This window comes from Corythoichthys intestinalis, chromosome 5 (assembly GCF_030265065.1).
Source record: "Corythoichthys intestinalis isolate RoL2023-P3 chromosome 5, ASM3026506v1, whole genome shotgun sequence".
NCBI lineage: Eukaryota > Metazoa > Chordata > Actinopteri > Syngnathiformes > Syngnathidae > Corythoichthys > Corythoichthys intestinalis.
Genome location: NC_080399.1, coordinates 50,564,285 through 50,580,427, shown reverse-complemented (window position 1 = coordinate 50,580,427; position 16,143 = coordinate 50,564,285). Strand labels below are relative to the sequence as shown.

Here is a 16,143-nt window from a genome sequence, read left to right as displayed (position 1 = left end):
CTATAGTCGCAAATCCACAGAGCCAACACAGACTCGGGTCTTAAAATTGCCTTATTGCGGGGCGTTACCACCCTCTTCAATGTCTTGTTAAAAGCTGTCGCTCTTACATTATTTCTTTATCCTCCTTAATGTTTCGCACCAAAGATTCATTAATGCCGCCATGGCAGCCATCAGTGGCAAAGCTTCCTTCAGCAAATCAAGAGGACATTTTTCCACTATTGTTAGCATTTTCTTCTGCCACTTAGAGACACTGCCAGATTCCTTGGAAGGCGCAGTGTGTTTGCTGGCTTCGTAGGGCTTGAAATCAAGTACTATAGACTTTAACTCTGGAGTAATATCTACGAGTATTTGGAGAAATGTAATACAAGCCAGGGCAAGATGAGATGCCCATAAACCTCATCAAATGATGAATCGCTCTTTCATTCACAGCCCAGCATATATAAAGTACCGTATATGACAGCCATCACCCATCAATGCGCAGCATCATGGATGATCTCATGTAATAATATACTATGTATACATGTAAATTTGATTCCTTTTTATTTTTATTTTATATTTTAATTATTATTATCTATTTATTTTTACGGTTTAATTAAAAAAAAAACGTTTTTAATGTTTTAGGCTAAGAAATACAAAAATTACAGTAGAAATGAAAAAACCCACAAAATGGCAAATAATGTGCAATTTGAATATGACAATACAAAAAAAAGAACAAATGATACCTTTCAACCCGATGTTATTGCTCTCTCTCTCCCTCCTCCTTTGAACCCTTCACCCTTCAGAGGAAAAAAGAGAAATAAAAATGAGAATAATATTTAGGTATTCCTGTTCACAAAGTGTCTCCTTAGTGTGCTCGAGGTCTCCTAAAGTCACAACTTACATCATAGTTACAGTTTGTTTCCTCGGACTACGTACTTGTCTCATCGCAATGTTCAGCCATAGGCGTAGAATACGCTAATGAAGAGACACAGTCCAATAGTCGTAAAAAAGACATAGTACTTGCTCTCCTTAACCTCCTTTTACTTAACTCTTGAGTCATTTGAGTGTGTCTGTAATTAGATTGTTTCACAATTAATGATAATGATTCATTAATGTTGAATAAGACTTGTTTCCCTGTGAGTTTCCTCTTATCAAAGGCACTTCTGAGCTTCTCCTTTGTTACCTACTTCCTTCTCTTTCTTATCACTGCTCTGTGTCTTTCCATTCATTGCTGTTCTTCTAAAAGGGATCGAGTGGTATAATTATGCTTCCATTGATCTCGCACTTCATTTCTATACATTAATTTATTCATACAGTAACAGGTCATAGTAGGGATAAGTGATGCGTCATACCGCATGTAATGAGAAAGGTATTTTTTTCTCTTTCGTTGTAAGGACTAAGAACAAAATGAGAGATTATCAGTAAGATATTTTTTTATGTTAGAAATCATACATTTATTTACAGTATTACATTGCAATTGTCAGAAAAGAAAATGTTGTCACAAAATTATCTCCGCAGACCACCCATTTCTAAGTTGTTGTGTGACTCACATTGTGTGGTTTAAATAGAGTGGTAGGGTCAGGGTACAGAGAAACAAAGAGGCAGCGAGGTGAAAATCAATGTCCATCAACATGCAACACTGCATCAAGACGGCTACTGCACCTTGTGAGCAAGAAGAAGCTAGACAGAGAGAGTGGGGGGAGTGATTGGGGTAGAGGTCTGCATGATCATGCAGCCCTATCCCCCTGTGCTCCTCACCATGCATGAAGTGGTTTGTTATAATAATACTGTGTCTAATAAATATGGGCAACGTTAATAATAGAGGTGTGCATCGGTACTGCCCTCACGATTCGATTCGATTACGATTCGGAGGGCCACGATTCGATTCAATTCGATTCGATTCGATTCAGAGGGTCACGATTCGATTCGGTTCGATTCGGCAATGCATCGCGATGCCTTAAAGCCTGGGATGCATTAAAATTCTAAAGCAAAGCGTATTTTTCGTGAATCATGAGGCAACACAAGCGGTCAGACATTAAACAACTTTTTATTGGCTCTTGTGTCACTCCTGGTTGAAGTCAAATGAAAATACTTTTAGATATATATTTAAAAAAAAAAAAAAAAACAGATCACAGCATTTAATTGGTGCTTTGAATGAGACCAGGGCTTTCTCTTTTTTTTACACACAGTAGCAGCCTTTCACACAGTGCAACATCTGAACTCCTGTGCAAAATCAGAAATAACAGTCACTGTATTTTAGTCACAACAACCCATCGATAAAAATATTCAAGTAAATATTAAAGAAAACGACTAAGAAAATATTGTAGTGCAGCAGCATCTTTATCGCAATATCAATCCAGGGATCAGTTCAGTTGCAAACAAAACATCCAACTAAATTGCAATGTAGAACAAAAGTAAAATGTTGGCCTAGCCCACTATATATGTGCAATCAACTTAGAAATGCAATCAGTAACTACCACATAACAATAAAAAATAATGAATTAAAATGAAGTGCAGCAGCGTTTTAGCAGCCATTTCAATCTGTTTCAACATGAGGAAATATCTTTTTTTTTTTGCAATTGAGAGAGCAGAGAGATAGTAGAGGTTAGATGGGGCCGAAAAAATCCAGCCCGACCCAACATGGCCCGCTGGTATTGAAGCCCGACCCGGCTTGGAGTGACGCGGAAAAAAAACAAACGCAGCAGCAGCAATTTATTTTCATTTCTTCGAGATGGCAGAAAAAACGCATGTTTCTTAGTGTTTAAATAGTCTACATATTTTTGTGATCATTATAGAAGCATTTGCACAACGAAATAACGCTGGGAAAGTTTAATATCAAAAAGAAAAAAAAAAAACATGCGATTTTGCAGACACACAGAGGAGAAGATTCAAAAGGATCACATTTGTGTTGGCTTTGTGTGCATAAAAAAGTGTGTTTCGTAACGAATTCTCAGTTGGCAGAAAAAAAACGCAAGTTTTCTTAATGTTTAAATAGTCTACATATTTTTGTGATCATTATAAAATCATTTACACAACGAAATAACGCTGGGAAAGTTTAATAAAAAAATAAAAAATAAAAAAAACGAGTTTGCAGACACACAGAGGAGAGGATTCAAAAGGATCACATTTGTGTTGCCTCTGTGTGCATAAATAAAAGTGTCTTTCGTAACGAATCGCAAGCGCCACAGCGGAGGAGAAGAAGAAAAAGCGGGCGGCGCATCTGCTTCATGTGAGTGCACAAGCAAATGCACAATACAGAGAGCCTGCTCTTGGTTTTATCCCATTTTTTTTAAAAAATGATTTATTAGTCCGGCGCGGGGCGGCCCGACCCGACCCGAACGTGAATGCTTAACATTTTGGGCCCGAACCCGAACTCGGGCACAAGATCTAACCTCTAAGAGATAGGACATAACATAACAATGGCTGAAGCGGAGAAAGAGGGAGCAAGAAAGATTCTTGATGCACCTAAGACATTGAAAGCTGACATCTGGAGACATTTTGGCTTCTATGAGGTTGGTGGGAAACTTGACCAGAGTTATGCAGTGTGTAAAAAATGAAACATGACAATAATAATACAAATGGGGAAACCAAATCCATTGCATCACCGGAATTGCGCAGGGAAGATTTTTGAACGTACTTATATATTTTAAAATGCGCTGAATCGATTCGGCTTGTTGCCCGCATCGAATCGAATCGTCCATGCCCCGCATCGGGATGCATCGCCGCATCGATTATTGTTGACACCACTAGTTAACCCTTTAACACCTAAGCCTATTTTGGCCGAATTTGCATGCATTTGATGTTGCCATTATATTTCAAAGAAAAAATTGTTTACAATGGCCAAATTGGGTCCCTTTTTTCAGGACACCTTGAACTTCATGTCCAAACTGTTGTTTTCTTCATTGACCAATTTCAATCCACATTTTGGACCCAAAAAGACAAAAAAATCCCAAAATCTTTTTTCAAAATTTGTAATGTTGACGTCCCACTGACAACCAAACATGGTCGACCAACCGTTTTGAAGCTTGATCATATTTATTCAACTTGTTAGTATAAACATTCAATACAAAAAAAAAAGATTGAATAGTTTTATGTTTTACAATTCAACACAAACAGCAGGTATGGTCATAGGCGTTTTTGGCCTTTACACATACTATGGTCAAAACAGGTTATATACAGTGCAAAATAGTGAGAGAAAAAAATTATATATATCATCTAACACAAAAAGGGTTTGGAGGATATCTCTTTGTGAAATTAGGTGTGGTACCCATCACCTTATCAAAAGTATATACCTACATGCAATCAAGCTTCTCGAACACACATCTACATAAAAATTGAAAAGATTATAATAAAGAAAAAATATATATAACATTGAAAAAAAAGTATTTAAAAAAATATTTACAAGTAGTTCAGTTCAATTCAAAATGTGCAGGCATCCGACCCAATAAAGTTTTTATTTTTTTGCGCACTCAATAAAGCTTGAACAGTTCACGGAGCTGCGTCACAACACAACGTCACACAGCCTACTCTTTCGCCGTTTGCGCGCTGCCGTCACTTCTATTCGCCGAGACGCCGACTCATGCAAAGAAAAAGACGACAAATACGGCTCATCTTCCTCCTTGAGTTAATGAAATAATGCATTAGCTTGAGCTAAATGTAGTTTTATATTCATTCTGCACGTTTCAAAGTCGCTCGCTCAAACCAACCGGCGGTTAGCATGCGTCGCATGCCTCCCTTTCATTAGTTGGCGTCTCGTTCGGAAATTTATTCAAAATGATCACATTCGGTTCGTCCTTCTTGACATCACAACGGCTCTTGTGATACAGTATGTAGTCTTTTGTGCTGCTTTCGGTTTTGAAAAAGGACAAGAAATGATGGAAATATGGAGATAGATACATGGTCCATGCAGCGTTTGAATGCATATTTATGAGTGCAATAAAAGTATAAAACTCAAATGACATTATCTCCCGTTTTTCTTGGTCGATTGACTGCAAATAAAAACTGGTGTGGACATCAACTTCCGCACTTTCAAATGAGACCAACCAGCGGCACGTGGGTGACGTAATTACAGCGTGACGAAGCTTCAAAGACGATATGCGTAAACTCGTCGCTGCCGACACGTTCGGTGTTAAAGGGTTAATAACAAAGATAACAAGTCTGATATTGGTTGTGGCAGCACGGTGGGTGACTGATAAGCACATTGGCCTCACAGTGAGGAATTTGTGGGTTCAAGTCTGGCCTCTGTTCTTCTAGTAAGACTGGTTGTCTATGCAGTGAATCACAAAAGTGAGTACACCCCTCACATTTCAGCAGATATTTAAGTATATCTTTTCATGGGACAACACTGACAAAATGAAACTTTGACACAGTGAAAAGTAGTCTGTGTGCAGCTTGTATTATAGAGTTAATTTATTTTCCCCTCAAAATAACTCAAAATATAGCCAATAATATCTAAAACCCTGGCAACAAAAGGGAGTACACCCCTTAGAAATTACGTACATCCGTAAATGCCCAAATTGAGTACTGCTTGTCATTTTTCCCTCATGTGACTCATTACAGGAGTGCTGTAAGCATTGCTAAAGAGATTGAAGAGGTGGGGGGTCAGCCTGTTAGTGCTCAGACAATACGCCGCACTCTACATCAAATCGGTGTGCGTGGCTGTCACCCCAGGAGGAAGCCTCTTCTGAAGACGATACACAAGAAAGCCCGCAAACAGTTTGCTGAAGATATGTCAACAAAGCACATGAATTACTGGAACCATGTCCTATGGTCTGATAAGACGGGCGGGCTTTCTTGTGTACCGTCTTCAGAAGAGGCTTCCTCCTGGGTTAACAGCCATGCACACCAATTTGATGTAGAGTGCGGCGTATGGTCTGAGCACTAACAGGCTGACCCCCCCCGCCTCTTCAAACTCTGCAGCAAGGCTGACAGCACTCCTTTAACGAGTCACATGACATTTTGGAGGGAAAATGACAAGCAGTACTAAATTTGGACATTTAGGGATATACGTAGTTTCTAAGGGGTGTACTCACTTTGTTGCCAGGGGTTTGGATATTACTGGCTATATTTTGAGGTATAATAAGGGGACACAGACTATTTTTCATTGTGTCAAAGGGTCATTTTGTCAGTGTTGTCCCATGAAAAGACATAATTAAATAACTGCAGAAATACGAGGGGTGTACTCACTTTTGTGATACACTGTATGTGCCCTAGTTTGGCGTCAAACTATTCTATGAGCCATTAGCCTTCCTCAACTCTTTCAATGATCCACTCTAGATGATTTTGTTAAGTCACACTTTACATCACTTATTTCTTATCTGGATTTTTGTTTTTAATAATTTGGTTTTGTGAGAGAAGTGTCAGCTACTTCATATTTGGCGTTTCTGTATTTGATTTGCACACTTTTTCACAACACAGATCACAATTTTATGCAGTGGTACTTAGGTACGTAGACTGCATGATGGTGTCTGGAGTAGAATAGAAGTTTGACCTATGAGTATGGCTTTGGCATCCATCTATCCTGTCATTGTATCTGCCTCCAAATGGATTTAAGCACATCTAACCATAACACTGCTAGCACTGCATGCAGGGAGGGCTCAAGATCTTACTCGCTTTGTCCTTCTTCTTGGTGAGGACACTGACTAAAATGGCTACTCCTCAGTTATTTGTCGACAGATCCGAATGAAATTTAGTGGATATATTCTAAGGATTTATACAGATCGACTTTTTGTCTCAAGAATGATTAATTTGTTCCGCACTTATTTTTGCCTGTAGGTTCCGAGTTTGCCAGTAGAGGGCATGGGCACTCTTCTGGTGTACTATTATGTTTAATCTATATCCCAACTGGTCACCTCCAAGTATGACCTGAACCCTTTACGGACTGTTACATCTAGACTAACTTTGATTTCAAACTTATTTATACATATATTGTGAGATGTTCCCCAGTCTGTGTAGAACCTTTTTTTCATTCAACCGTTTAAGGCACGGGTGTCCAAACCTGTCCTCAAGGGCCGCTGTGGGTCCTGGTTTTTGTACCTACCAATCGAGCACAGACAGTTTAACCAATGAAGTTTGTGCTAAAACAAGCAGCATCTGACTGCAATCAACTTGTGAGACACCAGATTGGTGAAAGGTTGTCCTCATGATGAGTTTGAACAAAAACCTGCACCCGCTGCGGCCCTATGTGGAATAGTTTGGACATCACTGGTTTAAGGTCTGGGCCTGTTTTGTATTATATTCGATGTCTTTAATGTTGCCATTATATTTCAAAGAAAGCATTGATGACAATGGCCTGGTTGAGTTCCTTTTTTCAGGACAAAGTAACATACATGTGCATACTGTTGTTTTATCTGCTCTGACCAATTATTATCAACACTTTGCGCCAATAAAGACAAAAAAACAATTTGTTTGTCAGAATTTGTTATATTGGTGTCCTATTGACAACCAAACATGCTCACTGGGCAGTTTTGAAGCTTGATCATATTTATTTAACTTGTTAGGATGAAAATTGAACTGAAAAAATGAGACAGCATGAGAACAGCTATGCAAAATAGTGCAAAACAATGAAAATACGATACAAAAATATACACATCTGAATCGTCCAGTCATATTAAATCAGTTGTTGAAATAAAGCAAAATTCAGTTTACAGATCATCTGCTCTCCAAAGGCGCTCTCGCGGATGCGGATTACTCCTAATCGTGGTTGCTAATGCGCAAGGCTTTCTCTTCCTTCTCTCAACACACACCCTCGACCTCGTGTGTAACAATCGTCATTTCCGATGTGATGTCAGAATAGAATCATGGGAAATGTAGTTCTACATGATGCTTTCCGATTGGAAAAGGGACAAGAAATGACAAAAATACAGTATGGACATAAACATATGGTTCATGCAGTTTTAATTGTTATTTATGAGGGCAATAAAACTAAAAAAAACGAATACCCCCTTTTTACTTGATCTATTGACTTCAAGTAAAAATGAGGGTTAAGCTCCATTTCCGCACTTTCAAATGAGGTACCACAAGCGCGTGGGTGACATAATCACCGAGTTACGAGGCTTGTAAGATGGCGTGCGCACAGGATGCACCGGTGCAGGTACACAATCCGCTCGAGCTGCACAATCGAGAAGGGTCTGACTGCAGCCGCAGCCACATTAAAAACCACGCCTCATCTAAACTACGCCCCTCCAAACCACGCTTACTGTTGGTACGGTGGCACAAAGATTTCGTTCACTGTACTATGTGAAGTTCAAAGTGTTTTTGGGACAATAGGCCTTAGCCCAATTCCGTACCCTAAACTTAACTAGACACAGGGGTATTGCAGATATTGTGATAACTAGATTGTAACCTTTGCTATGTTTGGAAGTCATTTAACGTTGTGAATCAACCCAAGAGCGTAGGTTTGCATAGTGACGGTAGGGACAAAACACTACCAGCTTTTCTGGATGCTTAAATTGTCCCCAACAACTTTTAAGCAACTTTATTTGCATTATATAATGGGTTCCGTTATATAGGTCATTTAGATTGTCTTCTCATATGTTGTAACGATGAATCGACCCTACCATTTAGCCAGATTTAAATTGACCATTTTTCACTTGCTGAATGTGCCGCGCCATTTTTTCCTCAAACGTACGTTTAATTGGCTGATGACTTCACCCACCCCCCACCCCACACACACACTCTCCCAGTTCAGAATTACATTGCATGTCGACATGCCCTCCTCCGCCCGCTTCGAAGAGGAGGGATATTTTTTTTTTTTGGCCAGCCACTGTAAGTAATGGAAGTAATGGAGTTCGCGTTACCATTACGATAAACTGTGTGAACTTGCTAACCTGAGTAGGAAGCTGCTTAGGTACAGTAGAAGTGTCCTCCAGTATATGTTTTCCACTATGTTAACGATAATTAAACTGTGAGAAATATAGTAAACTCTGCTCAGTTGTAAGAAATGTAGTGAACCAAGGTTTACACCCTTCTCCCCAGTTTTCATTTTTGTTTTACTTATGTGGTGTTAAAGCAGCCCAAAGGAGCTTTCATTTTTTGTTGAATTTGGCTGTGCTTGTGGACAAAAACAGTAGTGTTAATCCTGAAGGAAGGCTCCATTTTTATTTATTTTTGTTATTCCATGACTGAGAACTTTTTTTGTTATATTTAATTTATTTAGAAAGATAATTTTGAGTGGTATTGAGAAAATGTTCTAAATAATCTATAAATATTCTTTAGAGACGATCAGCAAGTTTGTATTTCTTGTGAATATTAATATAATTTGTGTTTAAATAATGCAATTTACATTTTCTAATAAAATCCAGAAATGTATTCTGACAGCTTTCAAATGTGTCTTTGGTAGTTTTTTAAAACAAACGGTACAATCGAATGGTGTATCACCTGAACCAATACATATGCACTGCAAAAACCCACCTCCCTAAAGCTGGAAAAAAAAAAAAACTTAAATTTCCTTGTTTTCAGTGTATATCTACTAGAAATAAGTGAAATTATCAGCCAGTGCTTCAAGTAAATTCTGCTCAGATTTCTTGAAATAAAAATTGCTAGCTGAAAATAACAGCCTTATTTGAAACAAAAAGTTTGTATATTTAATCTTGAAAAAAACTTGTTTGTCAGAAATGTTCTTAATTCAAGAATAGATATTGTTCAAAACATTATTTGAAAGCATTTTTTCTTGATTTAGGTGAAAAGTGACCGACTTTTAGATGTATGGGCCTAATAAGAACAAACGGTAATATTTACGAAAAGTAAGTGTAAGAATCTTACGCATTTATCCGTTATTTAGCCTTTAAAACTTGAAATGCATGCCCAGAGCCATGTTCTCCTGTGAGATGTATGTCGCGAAGTGCGTATGTCAAGCGATTGATGATATCACACAAAGAGATGATTATTCACAATTAAATGTGAAAGTTAAACAAAGAGCAAACGTGTGCGCACACCTGTCTCTCTCATGTGAGAGGACATAAAATATCAGGGCCCATCACTGTCCATCTCTAAAACTAGTTTTGTTTTTTGTTTTTTTTTGTAATAATTTTTTATTCCCTGGCTTTTAACCCTCTGTCAGACTTAACCCTTTTAATATGTTATGGTTTGTTATTTTATATACATTTTTATTATATATATGTGTGTGTGTGTGTGTGTGTGTGTGTGTGTGTGTGTGTGTGTATATGTATGTATGTATGTATATATATTTTTTTGCTTGCTTGCTTTTGACATCAGTACTCATGTTGTGTTTCTTCCTTTAAATAATGAAAATTTCTTCATATAAACAACAAAGATGGTGGACAGCATCAATTAGTTGTTTTTTATTTTGGCCATTTAGAGACATTTTGACCTCCAGCAAACCTAACTTTTCATAAGCGATCGAAAAGTGGAGGAAAAATGACGGCTGAGATAAATTGCACACACTGTAACTGCCTTCTTTAGTTACATCCTTGCTGAAAGGCAATATAAAAATATCAGTTCATTAAGCTAATTTACTGTATGAGAAAAAATACATGGCGCCTGAAAAAAACGTAATTTAACTTCGTTATTGTGTCATCAATACGTTGTCTTGAGTGCCTTTTTGTTAAGCGACGTCAGATTGAAGCAACTCGTGAAATTCGAGTGGGGTTCCAATTAGATTTTTCCTGGTCGGAAATTGGAAAAGTCCGACTTCCCACCTTCCCCCAATGCTACACGAGAGTTGTTGTGACGTCATCAGTAGGTGCAGGCCCCGAGCAGATCGTGTATCTACCGTACACAGGCGCGTCCACCAACGTTAGAACGTTAATACCTTAATAAAAGCTGATTCTGTACTTTGAGTTTGAAAACATGATTGAAATATGTTGAAGAGTTCATTTCAAATTCAAAGAGATTTAGTCCTTCCTCACGTAGAGGAGTTTAAGAATCTTGGTGTCTTTTTCACGATTGAGGGAAGAATGAAGCGGGAGATCAACAGGCGGATCGGTGCGATGTCTGTAGTGGTATAAAAAGACCCTAAAAAGACAAAGCTCTCTATTTATAGGTCAATGTGCATTCCTAAAGCTCACCTATAGTCATGAGCTGTGGGTCTTGTTCAAAAGAACACGATCCCGTATACACGCTGCCGAAACTCCGCAGGGTATCCGTGCGCTCCCTTCGAGATTGGGTGAGAATCTCTGTCATCCTGGAGTGACTTGGAGTAGAAGCGCTGCTCCTTCGCATCGAGAGAAGCCAAATGAGGTGGGTCGAGCATCTGATTAGGATTACCCTGTACACCTCTGCGGTGAGGTGTTCCGGGCATGTCCCACTGGGAGGATGTTGACCCAGGACATGCTGTCTCCTGGATTGCCTGGGAACGCCTTGGGATGCTCTCTGCTCCCGCAGAGCTCAATGAACTAACTGGGGTGAGGGAAGTCTGAGCTTCTCTGTTGAAGCTGCTGCCCCCGTGACCCGATGTTGGATAAGCGGAAGACAATGTATGAGTGGGTGGATGGATGAACATTCTGTGCTCTTGCAGTCATCTTGACGGGATTGCCACTCCTTTAAAGAGAAAAAACAGAACAGTACCTTCTCCATTTATGGAGAATTTATAGAACCCTGAAATGATGAACACAAGACTTTTAGAGATTTTTTTTTTTTTTGCTTTCTCCAGCCCAAGTTCATATATAAACTTCTGATCCCAACCCATTTGAAAACCTTTGGCATGACCTCAAGCGAGCTATTCACAACAGACAGCCCTAGAATATTGCTTAACTGCAAGTTTTGTGAAGAGGAACGGTGCAAAACTCATCTTTATCATTGTGCATGTCCGATATGCAGCTACAAGCAACATTAAGTGAGGTCATGCTGCCAAAGTGGCAACCCACTGATAAATCCAACATCATCTTTTAAGGCATAATCAGAGCATTTGTTTGTACTACTGATTTCGATTATGGTCAAACAACATTTTATGACCAGTTAATCATAAAATTGACAAAACATTTTCCTCCCACGGTAATTAAGGTTGCCCTGTTTGTATTATCATCATGGTGAATGCATGGCTGCAATGTCTCACATTAAGTATTGATCGATTTTAAATATTTGTGCATTTTATTCCAGTTTTTTTACCAATTTCTTTTTCTGTGTGTCAGGACGGCTCACGCACAGGGTAAAGCAGAATCAGCTGTTGGAGCAGCTCAGAAAGCTCAAGAGGAGAGTCGCATGGCCAGAGTCACTGCCAAGCAGTTCTCCCCATCCTTCCAGCACCCTGGAAACGGTGCGTACAAACACGCATGCAAAATTTCCTTCTCTATATGTTAGTCCTCTCTTGTACGCCGGTTCCACTCATATCCAAAAACCCAATTTTATTATAGACTCATAACTATTTATCAGAGGTGGGTAGTAACACGTTACATGTACTCCGTTACATTTGCCTGAGTAACTTTTTGAGAAAAATGTACTTCTAAGAGTAGTTTTACTAAGTTATACTTTTAGTAGATTTGTGAAGAAAAAACACTACTCTTACTCTGCTACTTTAGGCTACACAGGAGTCGTTACATGTTTTCTCTTTATTCTACATAATGGATTTATTTTTTGGGGGGGCCAGCGATGACAAGAGTAAAGACGTGCCTGGTGCATTACTGGGGGAGTTCTACCGATTTCACCGATGAGACGTGGCAACATTAATCACAGGACTCCATTATACAGTGGGAAGAACAAGTATTTCATACACAGTCAATGGGAAAACCCATTGGCAGTGTATCAAATACTTGTTCTCCCCACTGTACCAATCAGATGCAAGCTTGCCATTCTATCTTCACGCTAGCCTGTTCAATCATGCGGTGTCTTTAAAGCACCGTAAAAAATGATTTGATGTAAAGTGCTGCCCTCAGCATGACTCGAAAGCGCGGATTTTAACCTCTCTCCCAGTTTTTATTTGGCACGGATTGACCACGGAAAAACGGAGATAAGGTTCTTTTAGTTTCAAAATAGTAATTATAAAGGAACTCTTCATTATTCAAACTGTATTCAAACTATTTCTCCACCAGAGGGCAGTCATGCTCTTTGGGTGAATAATGCTTCATTTATGTATTTTTTTTGTCTTATACAGTATTATTATAACAATAGTCCATATAGATGACTTTGTGCTCATTAAAAAAAAACAAAAAAAACAAAAACATTGTTTAAAAAAAAAAAAACAATCCTACAAAAATATCAGCAGTTACTCATAATGTTACTCAGTACTTGAATATTCTTTTCACCAAATAATTTTTTACTTGTACTTGAGTACATTTTGTTGGACAACTACTTTTACTTTTAATTTAGTAATATTATTTTTAAGTAACTACACTTACTTGAGTAAATTTTTTGGCTACTCTACCCTCCTCTGTTATTAATATTATGTGTTTATCAATAATGAAAATAATAAGGATTCATTATGAATGTTTGTTTGCTTATACAAATATATTTCCTGTGATTAACTGGTTACCAGTCCAATGTACAGTACAATTTCATATATCCTCCCTGTTGCCTGAACTCAATCGGGATTCACTCTAGCTTCTTCATGAATCAGGGACAACAGTAGAAAAGAAATGAAGGGTGGCTAAACTACCTTTTGTCTTCCAACTTTGGAGATGGCCTGTTTCTGTCCCAGCATGGTTGTGCCCCAGTTCGCAGAGAAAGGTCCATAACAGCATGCTTGTGATAAAGGTCCCTGTCAACAAGCCTTTGCATTTCTACAAAGTAGCTTTGTCAGTCACACCTATAAAACACTGCAGGTAGCCAAACCACCCCATACTGTGCTTAGCACAGTGACACACACACACACACATGCATGCACACACAGACACATTCCTTGACACCTTACTGCACATCCTCACAAGTAGTGAGGATTCATATGTGTGTGTCGTGCTTTCATCTGGATCTGGTCACACTAGGAAAGGATGCAAAAAAGCATATACAGGTACAGTGAGGACCATAAGTTTCTGCACCCCTTGTGATTTTGCAAGTTCACCCAGTTAGAAAGTAGATAGAAGTCTGAAATTTCAATCATAGATGCATTTCCACTTATAGAGACAATCTAAAGCAGTGGCTCTTAACCTGGGTTCGATCGAAACCCAGGGGTTGGGTGAGTAAGTCTAAGGGGTTCGACGACGGTAAAGAAACTCAGAGCCCCATTTTCGTATGATGATTAAATCTAGGCAAAGTGGCTCTTCAGACCGGGTTTTGGACTGGTTTGCTCCCAATTTACGGGCTTGTTCAATTTCTTTTAACTGCTAGTCCTCGATCTGAAGGGAGGAACTGGTTTGCGCGGTGGAAAGTTGACTCGCACTTAGTATGAGGGAATACAACAGATCAATGGGCACAGTGGTCTTAAATTTTGACCTGTGTATAAAACATGCTTTCAAAATGAGAAAAATTTTAATGGGAATTTGCTAAATTATTAGCTTGCTCGCTTAGATATGTTGGTTTTGAATTAGTAAAAAATTGCTTTATTATCCAATTCCGAAGGGTTTGGTAAATCCACTTGTGAAACTTGTGGGGTTTGGTACCTTTAGCATGGTAAAGTACCACTGATCTTTATAAAAAAAAATCCGTAACTCACATTGTATGATTTTTCCATCGTTTATTTGTAATTTACTGGAGTTCATAAGTATTTATATCCCTGAGAAAATCAGTGCTATTATTTAGTGTAAAAGCCTTTGTTTGCAATTACAGAGGTCAGACACTTTCTGTAGTTCTTCACCAGGTTTTTTCATGTGGAAACAGGGATTTTGGTCCATTCCTCCACACAAATCTTCTTTAGATCTGTCAGGTTTCGGTGCTGTCGTTGAGAAACACGAAGTTTCAACTCCATCCAAATATTTTCTATTGGATTTAGTTCTGGAGACTGGCTAGGCCACTCAAAAACCTTGATATGCGTTTTATGCAGTCACTCCTTGGTCAGCTTGGTTGTGTGCTTCGGATCATTGTCGTGTTGGAAGATCCAGCCACGACTCATATTCAACTCTCTGACTGAGGGAAGGAGGTTGTGGCTCAAAATCTGATGATACATTTCACCATTCATCCTCTGCTTTATACAGTACAGTCGTCCTGTCCCCTTTGCCGAAAAGAAGCTCCAATGCATGAGGTTTCCCCCCCCATACTTCACAGTGAGGATGGTGTTCTTGGGATTGTACTCATACTTCTTTTTTCTCCACACACGACGAGTAAAGTTTGCACCAAAAAGTTCTACTTTGGTCTCATTTGACCACATGACTTTCTCCCATGACCCCTCTGAATCATTAATATGGTCCCTGGCAAACTTCAGACGGGCCTTCACATGTACTGGCTTCAACAGGGTAACTTTCTGAGCAATGCATGATTTTAAATCATTGCACCGTAGTGTTCTTCTGACAGTAGCCTTTGAAACTGTGCATTCAGCTCTCTTCTGGTCATTGACAAGCTCCTGCTGTGTAGTTTTAGGTTGAGCCCTCACATTTCTCATCATGAGTGATGCCCCACAAGGAGAGATTTTACATGAAGCCCCAGTCTGAGGTAGATTATCATTCATGTTTAGCCTTTTTTATTTGCTAACAATTGATGCAAATGTTGATTTTTTTCTCACCAAGCTGATTTCCAATTGTCCTATAGCCTTTTCCAGCTTTGTGACAATCAACAATTTTTTTTCTCTGGTGTCTTTCAAAAGCTCTCTGGTCTTGCCCATGGTAGCAGTTGGATTATAACTGACTGTAGGGTGCTCAGGTGACAATAAAAAGCCCAAACAGATGGTGGGTTACTTTTTTAAAGTTGGACTGACAACTCCTTGAGTGTCATAATTATTGCTCATTCTCAGGGGTGCAAATACTTACGCCAGTCAATTACAAATAAATTATTGAAAAATCATACAATGTCAGTTACAGATTTTTTTTTTAGATTATGTCCCTATAAGTGGAAATGCATCTATTGAAATTTCAGACCTCTACCTATTTTCTAAGTGGGTGATCTTGCAAAATCACAAGGGGTGCAAATACTTCTGCTCCTCACACTGTATATAGCGGAAAACACACAGGTGACTTGAAGTTCAGCTCTGAGACCCCCAATTTGGCCAAATTTCAAAATTGTCCGATATGCATGTGTGATACATCATTGGAAAGCTTAAAATCTCTATTTTCTGGGGGAAGAACATTTTTGAGCCGGAGGGCATTTAAAAAAATAAAAAGTTTTTTAAACAGCAAAACCCTATCT

General features: G+C 38.8%; 1 protein-coding gene across 1 annotated transcript in view; it reads left to right on the top strand.

Annotated features, from left to right (window-relative positions):
• Positions 1-16,143, top strand: part of jph3b (junctophilin 3b) — a 117,584-nt gene that overhangs the window by 73,744 nt on the left and 27,697 nt on the right. Inside the window, exon 4 of the mRNA XM_057836940.1 lies at positions 12,069-12,193. Coding sequence (XP_057692923.1) covers positions 12,069-12,193 — 125 coding nt within the window. The remainder of the gene's footprint in view (positions 1-12,068; positions 12,194-16,143) is intronic.